Source organism: Argopecten irradians, chromosome 10 (assembly GCF_041381155.1).
Source record: "Argopecten irradians isolate NY chromosome 10, Ai_NY, whole genome shotgun sequence".
NCBI lineage: Eukaryota > Metazoa > Mollusca > Bivalvia > Pectinida > Pectinidae > Argopecten > Argopecten irradians.
In genome coordinates this window covers 6,568,457-6,589,242 of record NC_091143.1, presented here as the reverse complement: position 1 = coordinate 6,589,242, position 20,786 = coordinate 6,568,457, and the positions used below count along the sequence as shown (strand labels likewise).

At 36.9% G+C, this 20,786-nt stretch overlaps 1 protein-coding gene across 1 annotated transcript; it reads left to right on the top strand.

The window, feature by feature from the left end:
• The first annotated feature begins 6,018 nt into the window (after positions 1 to 6,018).
• LOC138332998 (proteasome subunit alpha type-4-like) lies at positions 6,019 to 20,553 on the top strand. The gene is made up of 7 exons (XM_069281087.1): positions 6,019 to 6,165; positions 6,713 to 6,875; positions 7,256 to 7,333; positions 8,101 to 8,189; positions 8,779 to 8,909; positions 9,849 to 9,972; positions 19,969 to 20,553. The coding sequence occupies exons 2-7, from the start codon at positions 6,739 to 6,741 to the stop codon at positions 20,103 to 20,105; spliced, it is 696 nt and encodes a 231-aa protein (XP_069137188.1). The 5' UTR covers positions 6,019 to 6,165; positions 6,713 to 6,738; the 3' UTR covers positions 20,106 to 20,553.
• Positions 20,554 to 20,786: the final 233 nt, after the last annotated feature.

Here is a 20,786-nt window from a genome sequence, read left to right as displayed (position 1 = left end):
ACCTGTCTGTCCATGTGACTATATGACATGTTACAGCACCTGTCTGTCCATGTGACTATATGACATGTTACAGCACCCGTCTGTCCATGTGACTATATGACATGTTACATCACCTGTCTGTCCATGTGACTATATGACATGTTACAGCACCTGTCTGTCCATGTGACTATATGACATGTTACAGCACCTGTCTGTCCATGTGACTATATGACATGTTACAGCACCTGTCTGTCCATGTGACTATATGACATGTTACAGCACCTGTCTGTCCATGTGACTATATGACATGTTACAGCACCTGTCTGTCCATGTGACTATATGACATGTTACAGCACCTGTCTGTCCATGTGACTATATGACATGTTACAGCACCTGTCTGTCCATGTGACTATATGACATGTTACATCACCTGTCTGTCCATGTGACTATATGACATGTTACAGCACCTGTCTGTCCATGTGACTATATGACATGTTACATCACCTGTCTGTCCATGTGACTATATGACATGTTACAGCACCTGTCTGTCCATGTGACTATATGACATGTTACAGCACCTGTCTGTCCATGTGACTATATGACATGTTACAGCACCTGTCTGTCCATGTGACTATATGACATGTTTACAGCACCTGTCTGTCCATGTGACTATATGACATGTTACATCACCTGTCTGTCCATGTGACTATATGACATGTTACATCACCTGTCTGTCCATGTGACTATATGACATGTTACAGCACCTGTCTGTCCATGTGACTATATGACATGTTACATCACCTGTCTGTCCATGTGACTATATGACATGTTACACCCGCTTCATGCACCACACCTGTCTGTCCATGTGACTATATGACATGTTACATCACCTGTCTGTCCATGTGACTATATGACATGTTACAGCACCTGTCTGTCCATGTGACTATATGACATGTTACAGCACCTGTCTGTCCATGTGACTATATGACATGTTACAGCACCTGTCTGTCCATGTGACTATATGACATGTTACAGCACCTGTCTGTCCATGTGACTATATGACATGTTACAGCACCTGTCTGTCCATGTGACTATATGACATGTTACAGCACCTGTCTGTCCATGTGACTATATGACATGTTACAGCACCTGTCTGTCCATGTGACTATATGACATGTTACAGCACCTGTCTGTCCATGTGACTATATGACATGTTACAGCACCTGTCTGTCCATGTGACTATATGACATGTTACATCACCTGTCTGTCCATGTGACTATATGACATGTTACAGCACCTGTCTGTCCATGTGACTATATGACATGTTACAGCACCTGTCTGTCCATGTGACTATATGACATGTTACAGCACCTGTCTGTCCATGTGACTATATGACATGTTACATCACCTGTCTGTCCATGTGACTATATGACATGTTACAGCACCTGTCTGTCCATGTGACTATATGACATGTTACAGCACCTGTCTGTCCATGTGACTATATGACATGTTACAGCACCTGTCTGTCCATGTGACTATATGACATGTTACAGCACCTGTCTGTCCATGTGACTATATGACATGTTACAGCACCTGTCTGTCCATGTGACTATATGACATGTTACAGCACCTGTCTGTCCATGTGACTATATGACATGTTACAGCACCTGTCTGTCCATGTGACTATATGACATGTTACAGCACCTGTCTGTCCATGTGACTATATGACATGTTACAGCACCTGTCTGTCCATGTGACTATATGACATGTTACACACTGTTGTCCTGTCTGTCCATGTGTCCATGGACTATATGACATGTTACAGCACCTGTCTGTCCATGTGACTATATGACATGTTACATCACCTGTCTGTCCATGTGACTATATGACATGTTACAGCACCTGTCTGTCCATGTGACTATATGACATGTTACACACCTGTCTGTCCATGTGACTATATGACATGTTACATCACCTGTCTGTCCATGTGACTATATGACATGTTACAGCACCTGTCTGTCCATGTGACTATATGACATGTTACAGCACCTGTCTGTCCATGTGACTATATGACATGTTACAGCACCTGTCTGTCCATGTGACTATATGACATGTTACAGCACCTGTCTGTCCATGTGACTATATGACATGTTACAGCACCTGTCTGTCCATGTGACTATATGACATGTTACATCACCTGTCTGTCCATGTGACTATATGACATGTTACACACCTGTCTGTCTGTGACTATATGACATGTTACAGCACCTGTCTGTCCATGTGACTATATGACATGTTACAGCACCTGTCTGTCCATGTGACTATATGACATGTTACAGCACCTGTCTGTCCATGTGACTATATGACATGTTACAGCACCTGTCTGTCCATGTGACTATATGACATGTTACAGCACCTGTCTGTCCATGTGACTATATGACATGTTACAGCACCTGTCTGTCCATGTGACTATATGACATGTTACAGCACCTGTCTGTCCATGTGACTATATGACATGTTACAGCACCTGTCTGTCCATGTGACTATATGACATGTTACAGCACCTGTCTGTCCATGTGACTATATGACATGTTACAGCACCTGTCTGTCCATGTGACTATATGACATGTTACAGCACCTGTCTGTCCATGTGACTATATGACATGTTACAGCACCTGTCTGTCCATGTGACTATATGACATGTTACAGCACCTGTCTGTCCATGTGACTATATGACATGTTACAGCACCTGTCTGTCCATGTGACTATATGACATGTTACAGCACCTGTCTGTCCATGTGACTATATGACATGTTACAGCACCTGTCTGTCCATGTGACTATATGACATGTTACAGCACCTGTCTGTCCATGTGACTATATGACATGTTACAGCACCTGTCTGTCCATGTGACTATATGACATGTTACAGCACCTGTCTGTCCATGTGACTATATGACATGTTACAGCACCTGTCTGTCCATGTGACTATATGACATGTTACACAGCACCTGTCTGTCCATGTGACTATATGACATGTTACAGCACCTGTCTGTCCATGTGACTATATGACATGTTACAGCACCTGTCTGTCCATGTGACTATATGACATGTTACATCACCTGTCTGTCCATGTGACTATATGACATGTTACAGCACCTGTCTGTCCATGTGACTATATGACATGTTACAGCACCTGTCTGTCCATGTGACTATATGACATGTTACAGCACCTGTCTGTCCATGTGACTATATGACATGTTACAGCACCTGTCTGTCCATGTGACTATATGACATGTTACAGCACCTGTCTGTCCATGTGACTATATGACATGTTACAGCACCTGTCTCCCTGTCCACGTTCCATGTGACTATATGACATGTTACAGCACCTGTCTGTCCATGTGACTATATGACATGTTACAGCACCTGTCTGTCCATGTGACTATATGACATGTTACAGCACCTGTCTGTCCATGTGACTATATGACATGTTACATCACCTGTCTGTCCATGTGACTATATGACATGTTACAGCACCTGTCTGTCCATGTGACTATATGACATGTTACAGCACCTGTCTGTCCATGTGACTATATGACATGTTACAGCACCTGTCTGTCCATGTGACTATATGACATGTTACATCACCTGTCTGTCCATGTGACTATATGACATGTTACAGCACCTGTCTGTCCATGTGACTATATGACATGTTACATCACCTGTCTGTCCATGTGACTATATGACATGTTACAGCACCTGTCTGTCCATGTGACTATATGACATGACATGTTACATCACCTGTCTGTCCATGTGACTATATGACATGTTACAGCACCTGTCTGTCCATGTGACTATATGACATGTTACAGCACCTGTCTGTCCATGTGACTATATGACATGTTACAGCACCTGTCTGTCCATGTGACTATATGACATGTTACATCACCTGTCTGTCCATGTGACTATATGACATGTTACAGCACCTGTCTGTCCATGTGACTATATGACATGTTACAGCACCTGTCTGTCCATGTGACTATATGACATGTTACAGCACCTGTCTGTCCATGTGACTATATGACATGTTACATCACCTGTCTGTCCATGTGACTATATGACATGTTACAGCACCTGTCTGTCCATGTGACTATATGACATGTTACAGCACCTGTCTGTCCATGTGACTATATGACATGTTACATCACCTGTCTGTCCATGTGACTATATGACATGTTACAGCACCTGTCTGTCCATGTGACTATATGACATGTTACAGCACCTGTCTGTCCATGTGTGACTATATGACATGTTACAGCACCTGTCTGTCCATGTGACTATATGACATGTTACAGCACCTGTCTGTCCATGTGACTATATGACATGTTACATCACCTGTCTGTCCATGTGACTATATGACATGTTACAGCACCTGTCTGTCCATGTGACTATATGACATGTTACATCACCTGTCTGTCCATGTGACTATATGACATGTTACAGCACCTGTCTGTCCATATGACTATATGACATGTTACAGCACCTGTCTGTCCATGTGACTATATGACATGTTACAGCACCTGTCTGTCCATGTGACTATATGACATGTTACAGCACCTGTCTGTCCATGTGACTATATGACATGTTACATCACCTGTCTGTCCATGTGACTATATGACATGTTACAGCACCTGTCTGTCCATGTGACTATATGACATGTTACAGCACCTGTCTGTCCATGTGACTATATGACATGTTACAGCACCTGTCTGTCCATGTGACTATATGACATGTTACATCACCTGTCTGTCCATGTGACTATATGACATGTTACAGCACCTGTCTGTCCATGTGGACTATATGACATGTTACAGCACCCGTCTGTCCATGTGACTATATGACATGTTACAGCACCTGTCTGTCCATGTGACTATATGACATGTTACATCACCTGTCTGTCCATGTGACTATATGACATGTTACAGCACCTGTCTGTCCATGACTATATGACATGTTACACACCTGTCTGTTCCATGTGACTATATGACATGTTACAGCACCTGTCTGTCCATGTGACTATATGACATGTTACAGCACCTGTCTGTCCACTGTGACTATATGACATGTTACAGCACCTGTCTGTCCATGTGACTATATGACATGTTACAGCACCTGTCTGTCCATGTGACTATATGACATGTTACATCACCTGTCTGTCCATGTGACTATATGACATGTTACATCACCTGTCTGTCCATGTGTGACTATATGACATGTTACATCACCTGTCTGTCCATGTGACTATATGACATGTTACAAGCACCTGTCTGTCCATGTGACTATATGACATGTTACAGCACCTGTCTGTCCATGTGACTATATGACATGTTACAGCACCTGTCCATGTCCATGTGACTATATGACATGTTTACATCACCTGTCTGTCCATGTGACTATATGACATGTTACAGCACCTGTCTGTCCATGTGACTATATGACATGTTACATCACCTGTCTGTCCATGTGACTATATGACATGTTATAGCACCAGTCTGTCCATTGTGACTATAATGACATGTTACACACTGTCTGTCCATGTGACTATATGACATGTTACAGCACCCGTCTGTCCATGTGACTATATGACATAGTTACATCACCTGTCTGTCCATGTGACTATATTGACATGTTACAGCACCTGTCTGTCCATGTGACTATATGACATGTTACATTCACCTGTCTGTCCATGTGACTATATGACATGTTACAGCACCTGTCTGTCCATGTGACTATATGACATGTTACATCACCTGTCTGTCCATGTGACTATATGACATGTTACATCACCTGTCTGTCCCATGTGACTATATGACATGTTACAGCACCTGTCTGTCCATGTGACTATATGACATGTTACATCACCTGTCTGTCCATGTGACTATATGACATGTTACAGCACCTGTCTGTCCATGTGACTATATGACATGTTTAACACCTGTCAATGATGACTATATGAACTGTTACATCCACCTGACCATTTTCCCAAATAATTAACTTCCTTTGATTTTAGAGGTTAGATAAATGTGTATGTAAGCTTACTAATTATAGTAGATTAATTAATAATTGTTTTTTCATTTTCAGTCGCGAAGGTATGATTCAAGAACAACAATCTTTTCTCCAGAAGGTTAGTAAAGTTGAAAGGATGAAAATTGTCTGAAAGAAATAATTTCATATTTCCATACATGATTTTTCATGTAATCACTATTGGTCTAATTATGCAATGTTCATTCAGCAAATAAGTAGATTACATATTATAAATTAGATATAATTTCATGTTTTATTAACAAGTAATACAATTTTATATTGTTAGGATATGTAATTGTTTTCATCACAGAAATCAAATCAATGTTTTTGTTTTACATTTGAGGAAGTAGTTCTTAATTTCACTTTTCAGAACAATTCTATCATTATTTCTTTATTAGCCTCCAAATTGAAGAGTACATGATAACAAAATATAATACATTAAAGTAGCAAAATACAACTTACAAGTAAAAATTACATAACATAACCTGAAGATTAAGCAAATTTATCATCGGTTAATTAAACAAGCTTATGACCAGAGAGATTTCTTATAGGATCAATCACATCACTGTACACTCAATGGAGTATTGATGAGCTATATTATTTGTGATGATCAGTGCTGTAAAATCTTTGCATTTTACATTGTTTAGGGAGATTGTACCAGGTGGAATATGCCATGGAGGCCATAGGTCATGCTGGAACCTGTCTTGGTATACAGACAAATGAGTGTGTTATACTGGCAGCTGAGCGACGGAACACCAACAAACTTCTAGATGAGGTGTCTTACTCAGAAAAAATATACAAACTCCATGAGTAAGTACATATGTACTCTCTAAGTACGTTTGTAGGTATACATATAATCTAGAGTATCTTGGAAAATGAAAGAAAGATGTTTTAATGCATGGTCTATCTTTTGTTTTCAATTATAAAAAAATGAGTGACAAACAATATACACTATATGTCCATGTATTATAAATGCTAATTTTTATATGATTTACATTAATATTAAAACATGCCTATATTACAAAGCAGTCTTTTTTATTCCATGTCATTATTCCTAAAAGATATCTGCAATATGTATAACAAACTATATTTATTACCAAGTTATTTTGTTGATCCTCAGACGTTTTTTTTATAATCATATTTTACTGTATGCCTTTGTTTTAACATGGTTGGATTTTTTTTTTGAACAGTGATATGGCTTGTAGTGTTGCTGGAATCACATCAGATGCAAATGTGTTGACAAATGAATTACGATTATCCGCCCAAAGGTATTTATACTATATAAATGAATTTGAGTTGATCCATGGCTATTGTTTAAATACACTGCATACTTAACTTCAAGCATATATTTTGATATATATATATACAGAAGAGCAAAATTTATATTAATGATGTTAATGATGATTATTTTTTTTAACTTTATAAATTTTTTCAGTATTGTCCTCTGTGGTCAATAAAAGTTTGCTGACATTGTCAATCTCTTTACTGAAAACAGAGCTGACGATGAACATGATACATAGAAATTACAGAAAATTGCCAATCAAAGAATCACTTTCTTTGCTAATTTTTTTTTTATCAGTCAGGTTGTCTATACTTTGTAACTTTTTAGAACTTATTACATGAAATATATCGCATATACCGTATTTCGCGGTAATTAGCGTCCAGGGCAGCAATATTTTTAATTTTTCTGTACTCATGGTGCATTATATTTGTTACAGTAAACATGCATATGCCTTTTATCCTTTGAAACGCATTATTATATAGTGATTCACATGTAAAAGACTTGCAAGTTCTAGATCTTGTAATATGGGATACAATGCTGATGTTAAAGGCATCACAAAATTGTTGAATTCATTGAAAGGGGGCGTTTATACCACTTCAATTTTCTCCAAGAAAGGGGAAGGGCGCCTATTGGGGATGAGCGCTAATTATGGCAAATACAGTAGTAAGATTTTACCTCCAATGAGAATGTTGGTATTCATAAATGCTCAAAATTGCAAGGTTCATGTGTCTAATATAAACTTTCTCGTTTTAGGTATATGATCAATTATCAGGAGCCCATGCCTTGTGAACAGTTGGTGAGCTCTCTGTGTGATTTAAAACAGTCGTACACACAATTTGGAGGTTAGTGTTAAGTTGGCAAGCCTACCTTATTTATCATATGGACAAGTTGTGAAATTATTATTATGTTTAAAAGTTTTTAAAATGTGTATACAATTACAAATAACTTAAGTATAGTTGTGCATTCATTCAAAGTCATATTGAAATATATGTTTACTATTGAAATATCAGATTGCGAATGCGTATAAATAAAAATGCAAGAAGGTAAGGGGAGACAATTTTATCAATGCAACAAAGTCAATATTTTTAGGTCACCTGATCGTGAGCAGACCTAACCTACATGGTATTAGTTGTAATCATGTTTTATGTATTGTTTGTGTTAAGCCAGGTGTGTCATCCTGTACATTTTTTATTTTTGATTTAGGCTTCCAAAATCATTAATATGCTTAGGTTACAACCAAAAAAAGGAAGGAATATGGTGTGTCTCATTTTGATAAATTGAACCAGTTCCAGAAATTCAATTCTTTTCAAAGTTGAATGATTTACGGTATTTGGGTATAATACTTTTTTAATATTTTTTTTTACTGTGTCACACAAAATTTTGTATGTGTCAGTGTGAAGATGACCCTTTATAACCTTGATATGTTTACAGGTAAGCGCCCGTTTGGAGTGTCCATACTGTACATGGGCTGGGATAAACACTATGGATTCCAGCTGTACCAGAGTGACCCCAGCGGTAACTACGGTGGCTGGAAGGCTACCTGTATAGGCAATAACAGTGCTGTGAGTATTATACAAATCATTGCCAAGTGTTCAGTCTGTCAAAAGCAGGCATCATAACATTATCACTATATCTGGTGGTGGTTTCAGATAAAGATGATCAAACTTAAGATTCATGCACATCTGATGTAACTTATTAAAGTGCTAGCATAGTAAAAAATGTATCAAGACTATACTGTATAAGTTTATAAAAGCATTGATGTCACTATTTTTATCCCCCATGAAACACGTTTTGGGCTCTGTCCATCCGAGATTCATTTCCTGGCTGTAACTAAAAACTGTTCAACGCAGCTCCATAAAACTTTCTGTATACATCAGACAAGTGCCCTAGTTGTGCCTTTTGCTATTGCAGACCTTTCATTTTTTTAAATTTTTTTCCCGTTACCATGCAAACTTAGTCAAAAGTACCAAATTACTGTTTCTTTTTGTTACTTGCTGTTATTTTTTTTCGCAGTTTAACAATACTCGCATAAATTTAAAGTTATTCTTGACTAATTGTTATTTTTGCCTTGATTTATTTTGGCTTTTATTTAACCCTGGTGAATACTAGTCGCAATATACCGCTTGGCTAGAGAGAACTTCGAATCCAGAGGTCCCGAGTTTGAATCCTGACCGAGGCAGTGATTGAATTTATTGTGAAATCATGTGCTCTCTTACATTTATACCAACTGGGGGCATGGGGAATAATGCCACACTTTGCGGATCCTTGTTTAATTTCGTTGGAGTATGAAAAAAATTGTTTGCAAACTATTCCCCCAAAAGTTTACAAACATTTTTTCATGGTGGTATGCAACAAAAGTATTAGCCCATAAGAAAGCCAGATTAAGCTCCCCCCCCCCTGCTTTTTCAAGTTCTTTTGTTTTTTTTTCCTTCTGTGTAATATATGTGTAACATTCATGTTTCCCAATTTCTATATTATGTTTTATTTTGTGTGTTTATCAGAATGCAGTGTCCATGCTGAAACAGGAGTATAAGGAAGGAGAAATGACAATGAAAGATGGACTGATGCTAGCTGTGAAGGTGCTAAGTAAAACTCTGGACATGACCAAACTGACAGCAGAAAAAGGTACATAGCAGAACACATAGAGAGTGGTTCTAAAACTATCAGAGTAAAACTCTAGACATGACCAAACTGACAGCAGAAAAAGGTAGATAGCAGAACATCTGGAGTGTGGTTCTAAAACTATCGGAGTAAAACTCTGGACATGACCAAACTGACAGCAGAAAAAGGTACATAGCAGAACATATAGAGAGTGGTTCTAAAACTCTCAGAGTAAAACTCTAGCAAAATAAAACTGACAGCAGAAAAAGGTACATAGCAGAACATCTGGAGAATGGTTCTAAAACTATCAGAGTAAAACTCTAGACATGACCAAACTGATAACAGAAAAAGGTAGATAGCAGAACATATAGAGAGTGGTTCTAAAACTCTCAGAGTAAAACTCTAGACATGACCAAACTGATAACAGAAAAAGGTAGATAGCAGAACATATAGATAGTGGTTCTAAAACTATCAGAGTAAAACTCTAGACATGACCAAACTGACAACAGAAAAAGGTACATAGCAGAACATCTGGAGTGTGGTTCTAAAACTATCAGAGTAAAACTCTAGACATGACCAAACTGATAACAGAAAAAGGTAGATAGCAGAACATATAGATAGTGGTTCTAAAACTCTCAGAGTAAAGCTCTAGCGAAATAAAACTCACAGCAGAAAAAGGTACATAGCAGAACATCTGGAGTGTGGTTCTAAAACTATCAGAGTAAAACTCTAGACATGACCAAATGATAACAGAAAAAGGTAGATAGCAGAACATATAGAGAGTGGTTCTAAAACTATCAGAGTAAAACTCTAGACATGACCAAACTGACAACAGAAAAAGGTACATAGCAGAACATCTGGAGTGTGGTTCTAAAACTATCAGAGTAAAACTCTAGACATGACCAAACTGATAACAGAAAAAGGTAGATAGCAGAACATATAGTGAGTGGTTCTAAAACTATCAGAGTAAAACTCTAGACATGACCAAACTGACAACAGAAAAAGGTACATAGCAGAACATCTGGAGTGTGGTTCTAAAACTCTCAGAGTAAAACTCTAGACATGACCAAACTGATAACAGAAAAAGGTACATAGCAGAACATATAGAGAGTGGTTCTAAAACTATCAGAGTAAAACTCTAGACATGACCAAACTGATAACAGAAAAAGGTAGATAGCAGAACATAAGGTGGTTCTAAAACTATCAGAGTAAAATCTAGACATGACCAAACTGAAACAGAAAAAGGTATAGCAGAACATATAGAGTGTGGTTCTAAAACTATCAGAGTAAAACTCTAGACATGACCAAACTGATAACAGAAAAAGGTAGATAGCAGAACATATAGAGAGTGGTTCTAAAACTATCAGAGTAAAACTCTAGACATGACCAAACTGACAACAGAAAAAGGTACATAGCAGAACATCTGGAGTGTGGTTCTAAAACTATCAGAGTAAAACTCTAGACATGACCAAACTGATAACAGAAAAAGGTACATAGCAGAACATATAGAGAGTGGTTCTAAAACTATCAGAGTAAAACTCTAGACATGACCAAACTGACAACAGAAAAAGGTACATAGCAGAACATCTGGAGTGTGGTTCTAAAACTATCAGAGTAAAACTCTAGACATGACCAAACTGATAACAGAAAAAGGTACATAGCAGAACATATAGAGAGTGGTTCTAAAACTATCAGAGTAAAACTCTAGACATGACCAAACTGATAACAGAAAAAGGTACATAGCAGAACATCTGGAGTGTGGTTCTAAAACTATCAGAGTAAAACTCTAGACATGACCAAACTGATAACAGAAAAAGGTAGATAGCAGAACATATAGAGAGTGGTTCTAAAACTAACTATCAGAGTAAAACTCTAGACATGACCAAACTGATAACAGAAAAAGGTAGATAGCAGAACATATAGAGAGTGGTTCTAAAACTATCAGAGTAAAACTCTAGACATGACCAAACTGATAACAGAAAAAGGTAGATAGCAGAACATCTGGAGTGTGGTTCTAAAACTCTCAGAGTAAAACTCTAGACATGACCAAACTGATAACAGAAAAAGGTAGATAGCAGAACATATAGAGAGTGGTTCTAAAACTCTCAGAGTAAAACTCTAGACATGACCAAACTGATAACAGAAAAAGGTACATAGCAGAACATCTGGAGTGTGGTTCTAAAACTCTCAGAGTAAAACTCTAGACATGACCAAACTGATAACAGAAAAAGGTAGATAGCAGAACATATAGTGATGTGGTTCTAAAACTATCAGAGTAAAACTCTAGACATGACCAAACTGATAACAGAAAAAGGTAGATAGCAGAACATATAGATAGTGGTTCTAAAACTATCAGAGTAAAACTCTAGACATGACCAAACTGATAACAGAAAAAGGTACATAGCAGAACATATAGAGAGTGGTTCTAAAACTATCAGAGTAAAACTCTAGACATGACCAAACTGATAACAGAAAAAGGTAGATAGCAGAACATATAGAGAGTGGTTCTAAAACTATCAGAGTAAAACTCTAGACATGACCAAACTGATAACAGAAAAAAGGTACATAGCAGAACATATAGATAGTGGTTCTAAAACTATCAGAGTAAAACTCTAGACATGACCAAACTGATAACAGAAAAAGGTAGATAGCAGAACATCTGGAGTGTGGTTCTAAAACTATCAGAGTAAAACTCTAGACATGACCAAACTGATAACAGAAAAAGGTAGATAGCAGAACATATAGAGAGTGGTTCTAAAACTATCAGAGTAAAACTCTAGACATGACCAAACTGATAACAGAAAAAGGTAGATAGCAGAACATATAGAGAGTGGTTCTAAAACTATCAGAGTAAAACTCTAGACATGACCAAACTGATAACAGAAAAAGGTACATAGCAGAACATATAGAGAGTGGTTCTAAAACTATCAGAGTAAAACTCTAGACATGACCAAACTGATAACAGAAAAAGGTAGATAGCAGAACATATAGAGAGTGGTTCTAAAACTATCAGAGTAAAACTCTAGACATGACCAAACTGACAACAGAAAAAGGTACATAGCAGAACATATAGAGAGTGGTTCTAAAACTATCAGAGTAAAACTCTAGACATGACCAAACTGATAACAGAAAAAGGTACATAGCAGAACATATAGAGAGTGGTTCTAAAACTCTCAGAGTAAAACTCTAGACATGACCAAACTGATAACAGAAAAAGGTACATAGCAGAACATATAGAGAGTGGTTCTAAAACTATCAGAGTAAAACTCTAGACATGACCAAACTGATAACAGAAAAAGGTAGATAGCAGAACATATAGAGAGTGGTTCTAAAACTATCAGAGTAAAACTCTAGACATGACCAAACTGATAACAGAAAAAGGTACATAGCAGAACATATAGAGAGTGGTTCTAAAACTATCAGAGTAAAACTCTAGACATGACCAAACTGATAACAGAAAAAGGTACATAGCAGAACATCTGGAGTGTGGTTCTAAAACTATCAGAGTAAAACTCTAGACATGACCAAACTGATAACAGAAAAAGGTAGATAGCAGAACATATAGAGAGTGGTTCTAAAACTATCAGAGTAAAACTCTAGACATGACCAAACTGATAACAGAAAAAGGTACATAGCAGAACATATAGAGAGTGGTTCTAAAACTATCAGAGTAAAACTCTAGACATGACCAAACTGATAACAGAAAAAGGTAGATAGCAGAACATATAGAGAGTGGTTCTAAAACTATCAGAGTAAAACTCTAGACATGACCAAACTGATAACAGAAAAAGGTACATAGCAGAACATATAGAGAGTGGTTCTAAAACTATCAGAGTAAAACTCTAGACATGACCAAACTGATAACAGAAAAAGGTACATAGCAGAACATATAGAGAGTGGTTCTAAAACTATCAGAGTAAAACTCTAGACATGACCAAACTGATAACAGAAAAAGGTACATAGCAGAACATATAGAGAGTGGTTCTAAAACTATCAGAGTAAAACTCTAGACATGACCAAACTGACAACAGAAAAAGGTACATAGCAGAACATATAGAGAGTGGTTCTAAAACTATCAGAGTAAAACTCTAGACATGACCAAACTGACAACAGAAAAAGGTAGATAGCAGAACATATAGAAGTGGTTCTATACTAGACTAAAACTATCAGAGTAAAACTCTAGACATGACCAAACTGACAACAGAAAAAGGTACATAGCAGAACATAAGATAGTGGTTCTAAAACTTCGGAGTAAACTCTAGACATGACCAAACTGATTACATAGCAAACATATCTGAGTTGTCTAGAGTAAAACTCTAGACATGACCAAACTGATAACAGAAAAAGGTAGATAGCAGAACATAGAGAGAGTGGTTCTAAAACTCTCATAGTAAAACTCTAGACATGACCAAACTGACAACAGAAAAAGGTACATAGCAGAACATCTGGAGTGTGGTTCTAAAACTATCAGAGTAAAACTCTAGACATGACCAAACTGAAAACAGAAAAAGGTAGATAGCAGAACATATAGAGAGTGTGGTTCTAAAACTATCAGAGTAAAACTCTAGACATGACCAAACTGATAACAGAAAAAGGTAGATAGCAGAACATATAGATAGTGGTTCTAAAACTATCAGAGTAAAACTCTAGACATGACCAAACTGATAACAGAAAAAGGTAGATAGCAGAACATATAGAGAGTGGTTCTAAAACTATCAGAGTAAAACTCTAGACATGACCAAACTGATAACAGAAAAAGGTACATAGCAGAACATCTGGAGTGTGGTTCTAAAACTATCAGAGTAAAACTCTAGACATGACCAAACTGATAACAGAAAAAGGTACATAGCAGAACATATAGAGAGTGGTTCTAAAACTATCAGAGTAAAACTCTAGACATGACCAAACTGATAACAGAAAAAGGTAGATAGCAGAACATATAGAGAGTGGTTCTAAAACTATCAGAGTAAAACTCTAGACATGACCAAACTGATAACAGAAAAAGGTACATAGCAGAACATATAGAGAGTGGTTTTAAAACTCTCAGAGTAAAACTCTAGACATGACCAAACTGATAACAGAAAAAGGTACATAGCAGAACATCTGGAGTGTGGTTTTAAAACTATCAGAGTAAAACTCTAGACATGACCAAACTGATAACAGAAAAAGGTAGATAGCAGAACATATAGAGAGTGGTTCTAAAACTATCAGAGTAAAACTCTAGACATGACCAAACTGACAGCAGAAAAAGGTACATAGCAGAACATATAGAGAGTGGTTCTAAAACTATCAGAGTAAAACTCTAGACATGACCAAACTGATAACAGAAAAAGGTAGATAGCAGAACATATAGAGAGTGGTTCTAAAACTATCAGAGTAAAACTCTAGACATGACCAAACTGATAACAGAAAAAGGTACATAGCAGAACATCTGGAGTGTGGTTCTAAAACTATCAGAGTAAAACTCTAGACATGACCAAACTGATAACAGAAAAAGGTACATAGCAGAACATATAGAGAGTGGTTCTAAAACTATCAGAGTAAAACTCTAGACATGACCAAACTGATAACAGAAAAAGGTAGATAGCAGAACATATAGAGAGTGGTTCTAAAACTATCAGAGTAAAACTCTAGACATGACCAAACTGATAACAGAAAAAGGTACATAGCAGAACATATAGAGAGTGGTTCTAAAACTATCAGAGTAAAACTCTAGACATGACCAAACTGATAACAGAAAAAGGTAGATAGCAGAACATATAGAGAGTGGTTCTAAAACTATCAGAGTAAAACTCTAGACATGACCAAACTGATAACAGAAAAAGGTACATAGCAGAACATCTGAGAGTGGTTCTAAAACTATCAGAGTAAAACTCTAGACATGACCAAACTGATAACAGAAAAAGGTACATAGCAGAACATATAGATAGTGGTTCTAAAACTATCAGAGTAAAACTCTAGACATGACCAAACTGATAACAGAAAAAGGTAGATAGCAGAACATATAGAGAGTGGTTCTAAAACTATCAGAGTAAAACTCTAGACATGACCAAACTGATAACAGAAAAAGGTACATAGCAGAACATATAGAGAGTGGTTCTAAAACTATCAGAGTAAAACTCTAGACATGACCAAACTGACAACAGAAAAAGGTACATAGCAGAACATCTGGAGTGTGGTTCTAAAACTCTCATAGTAAAACTCTAGACATGACCAAACTGATAACAGAAAAAGGTAGATAGCAGAACATATAGAGAGTGGTTCTAAAACTCTCAGAGTAAAACTCTAGACATGACCAAACTGATAACAGAAAAAGGTAGATAGCAGAACATATAGAGAGTGGTTCTAAAACTCTCAGAGTAAAACTCTAGACATGACCAAACTGATAACAGAAAAAGGTAGATAGCAGAACATATAGAGAGTGGTTCTAAAACTCTCAGAGTAAAACTCTAGACATGACCAAACTGATAACAGAAAAAGGTACATAGCAGAACATATAGATAGTGGTTCTAAAACTATCAGAGTAAAACTCTAGACATGACCAAACTGATAACAGAAAAAGGTACATAGCAGAACATATAGAGAGTGGTTCTAAAACTATCAGAGTAAAACTCTAGACATGACCAAACTGATAACAGAAAAAGGTAGATAGCAGAGCATATAGATAGTGGTTCTAAAACTATCAGAGTAAAACTCTAGACATGACCAAACTGATAACAGAAAAAGGTACATAGCAGAACATATAGATAGTGGTTCTAAAACTATCAGAGTAAAACTCTAGACATGACCAAACTGACAACAGAAAAAGGTACATAGCAGAACATATAGAGAGTGGTTCTAAAACTCTCAGAGTAAAACTCTAGACATGACCAAACTGATAACAGAAAAAGGTAGATAGCAGAACATATAGATAGTGGTTCTAAAACTATCAGAGTAAAACTCTAGACATGACCAAACTGACAACAGAAAAAGGTAGATAGCAGAACATATAGATAGTGGTTCTAAAACTATCGGAGTAAAACTCTAGACATGACCAAACTGACAACAGAAAAAGGTACATAGCAGAACATCTGGAGTGTGGTTCTAAAACTATCAGAGTAAAACTCTAGACATGACCAAACTGATAACAGAAAAAGGTAGATAGCAGAACATAGAGAGAGTGGTTCTAAAACTCTCAGAGTAAAACTCTAGACATGACCAAACTGACAACAGAAAAAGGTACATAGCAGAACATCTGGAGTGTGGTTCTAAAACTATCAGAGTAAAACTCTAGACATGACCAAACTGATAACAGAAAAAGGTAGATAGCAGAACATAGAGAGAGTGATTCTAAAACTATCAGAGTAAAACTCTAGACATGACCAAACTGATAACAGAAAAAGGTACATAGCAGAACATATAGAGAGTGGTTCTAAAACTATCAGAGTAAAACTCTAGACATGACCAAACTGATAACAGAAAAAGGTAGATAGCAGAACATATAGATAGTGGTTCTAAAACTATCAGAGTAAAACTCTAGACATGACCAAACTGATAACAGAAAAAGGTACATAGCAGAACATATAGATAGTGGTTCTAAAACTATCGGAGTAAAACTCTAGACATGACCAAACTGATAACAGAAAAAGGTAGATAGCAGAACATATAGATAGTGGTTCTAAAACTATCAGAGTAAAACTCTAGACATGACCAAACTGACAACAGAAAAAGGTAGATAGCAGAACATCTGGAGTGTGGTTCTAAAACTATCAGAGTAAAACTCTAAACATGACCAAACTGACATACATTGGACTATTATTATATTGTGATTGTATGCCTCACAACTCGATCAATCAGTGTCAATTTCAATTTCAAAGTTTATGACAATAGCAGATGGTACTCCAAACTATCGATATCATTTGTCAGATATTTTTCTGTAACTTGGACTAAAATTATGTACTCACAGAGGATTGATTAACATATTTTATTGTGACTAACAGTCACAATAACATATCACTTTTTCCATGCTATTAAATCAAAACGCAAACAGCGACAATGTTTTCAATCATGATCTTAATTGCTTTTGAGTTGGTACTGATGCTAGCAGGTAAATGATGTAGTTGATGTAGATAGATGGAGAAAATGTCAGTTGATGTAGATAGGTGGAGAAAATGTCAGTTGATGTAGATAGGTGGAGAAAATGTCAGTTGATGTAGATAGGTGGAGAAAATGTCAGTTGATGTAGATAGGTGGAGAAAATGTCAGTTGATGTAGATAGGTGGAGAAAATGTCAGTTGATGTAGATAGGTGGAGAAAATGTCAGTTGAGGTGGATAGGTGGAGAAAATGTAAGTTGATGTAGATAGGTGGAGAAAATGTCAGTTGATGTAGATAGATGGAGAAAATGTCAGTTGATGTAGATAGATGGAGAAAATGCCAGTTGATGTAGATAGGTGGAGAAAATGTCAGTTGATGTAGATAGGTGGAGAAAATGTCAGTTGATGTAGATAGGTGGAGAAAATGTCAGTTGATGTAGATAGACAGAGAAAATGTCAGTTGATGTAGATAGGTGGAGAAAATGTCAGTTGATGTAGATAGGCGGAGAAAATGTCAGTTGATGTAGATAGGTGGAGAAAATGTCAGTTGATGTAGATAGACAGAGAAAATGTCAGTTGATGTAGATAGGTGGAGAAAATGTCAGTTGATGTAGATAGGTGGAGAAAATGTCAGTTGATGTAGATAGGTGGAGAAAATGTCAGTTGATGTAGATAGGTGGAGAAAATGTCAGTTGATGTAGATAGACAGAGAAAATGGCAGTTGATGTAGATAGGTGGAGAAAATGTCAGTTGAGGTGGATAGGTGGAGAAAATGTCAGTTGATGTAGATAGGTGGAGAAAATGTCAGTTGATGTAGATAGACGGAGAAAATGTCAGTTGATGTAGATAGACGGAGAAAATGTCAGTTGATGTAGATAGGTGGAGAAAATGTCAGTTGATGTAGATAGGTGGAGAAAATGTCAGTTGATGTAGATAGGTGGAGAAAATGTCAGTTGATGTAGATAGGTGGAGAAAATGTCAGTTGAAGTAGATAGGTGGAGAAAATGTCAGTTGATGTAGATAGTTGGAGAAAATGTCAGTTGATGTAGTTAGGTGGAGAAAATGTCAGTTGATGTAGATAGGTGGAGAAAATGTCAGTTGATGTAGATAGGTGGAGAAAATGTCAGTTGATGTAGATAGGTGGAGAAAATGTCAGTTGATGTAGATAGGTGGAGAAAATGTCAGTTGATGTAGATAGGTGGAGAAAATGTCAGTTGATGTAGATAGGTGGAGAAAATGTCAGTTGATGTAGATAGGTGGAGAAAATGTCAGTTGATGTAGATAGACAGAGAAAATGTCAGTTGATGTAGATAGACAGAGAAAATGTCAGTTGATGTAGATAGGTGGAGAAAATGTCAGTTGATGTAGATAGGTGGGGAAAATGTCAGTTGAGGTGGATAGGTGGAGAAAATGTCAGTTGATGTAGATAGGTGGAGAAAATGTCAGTTGATGTAGATAGGTGGAGAAAATGTCAGTTGATGTAGATAGAAGGAGAAAATGTCAGTTGATGTAGATAGACGGAGAAAATGTCAGTTGATGTAGATAGGTGGAGAAAATGTCAGTTGATGTAAATAGGTGGAGAAAATGTCATTTGATGTAGATAGGTGGAGAAAATGTCAGTTGATGTAGATAGGTGGGGAAAATGTCAGTTGAGGTGGATAGGTGGAGAAAATGTCAGTTGATGTAGATAGGTGGAGAAAATGTCACTTGATGTAGATAGGTGGAGGAGTAAATGTATTTGAACTGAAGTACAGGGAGTTGTCATCAAAACAGGACCTTGCTGGCATAGTTGTCAGATTGTCTATAAGATAGAGAGTGATAATAAGGATCCGTATTTTAATCAGAGTTATAAGACAGGGATCTCGCAATAAATTGATTGTAGCATACACATGTATAGAATAATTTATTGTACAATACTTCATCGGTTTGATATTTTCACATTGCAGTTGAAATAGCTACATTAACAAGAGAAAATGACAAGACAGTGATAAGAATCTTACCAGCTGATGAAGTGACCGAACATATAAAGAAGCACGAAGAAGAGGAAGCCAAGGAAGAGGCAGAGAAGAAGAAAGAGAAATAGACATGGGACCTATGTGACTTTGTGAATTGTTAACTTCTGATGTATGGGTCCACAATAAAATATGTGATGATCAGGAGGATTTAGACGGCTACTACGGAGGATTGAGGAGAAAACAAACCTTTCAGCAGAACAAAGATATTTTGCATGCTATCATGGTTTATTAACTGGGGAAGCATGTATGTGTTGAAGGAATGATATGAGCGCACTGCAAACTGGAGGTCTAACTTCCTAATCATTCAGTCATGAACTATATGTGGTGTTCTATATAAAGTCAATGAAGAAGGTTTAGATTTGTTATTTAAGATTAAGTGCTAAATCAACATATCCAGTATGGATGTGAAATACATTATTTAAGTAAGAGACTTGACCTACGATAACCTTTGATTCTCAATATTTCATTTCATATTAGAAACTGTCAATTTTCCAGTAATAAAGTAATTCAAATGACGTTTCCTTTGAATTTTCTTTACATTACAGCCACACTAAAGCCACTGGCCACCACTCACTCTTTAAGGTCATCTGAAACCTGTTTTTTGTCTTGCACTATATATGCATTGTTCCAACTAAGATTTGAAAATGGCATGAGGTCACTGGGCAAAAAAGGCATTTTTATTCGCGACTTTAAACTTGTAGGGGATTTTATATACGGCAAACATATATGTACAGCTTATATTTATATCA

What these genes read in the sequence shown, in the direction of transcription:
- LOC138332998 (XM_069281087.1), top strand. Translation starts at nt 6,739, where the DNA reads ATGGAGGCCATAGGTCATGCTGGAACCTGTCTTGGTATACAGACAAAT. An exon ending in GTCGTACACACAATTTGGAG is followed by an intron (nt 8,190 to 8,778) that starts GTTAGTGTTAAG and finishes ATATGTTTACAG; the next exon opens with GTAAGCGCCCGTTTGGAGTG. An exon ending in CAAACTGACAGCAGAAAAAG is followed by an intron (nt 9,973 to 19,968) that starts GTACATAGCAGA and finishes TTCACATTGCAG; the next exon opens with TTGAAATAGCTACATTAACA.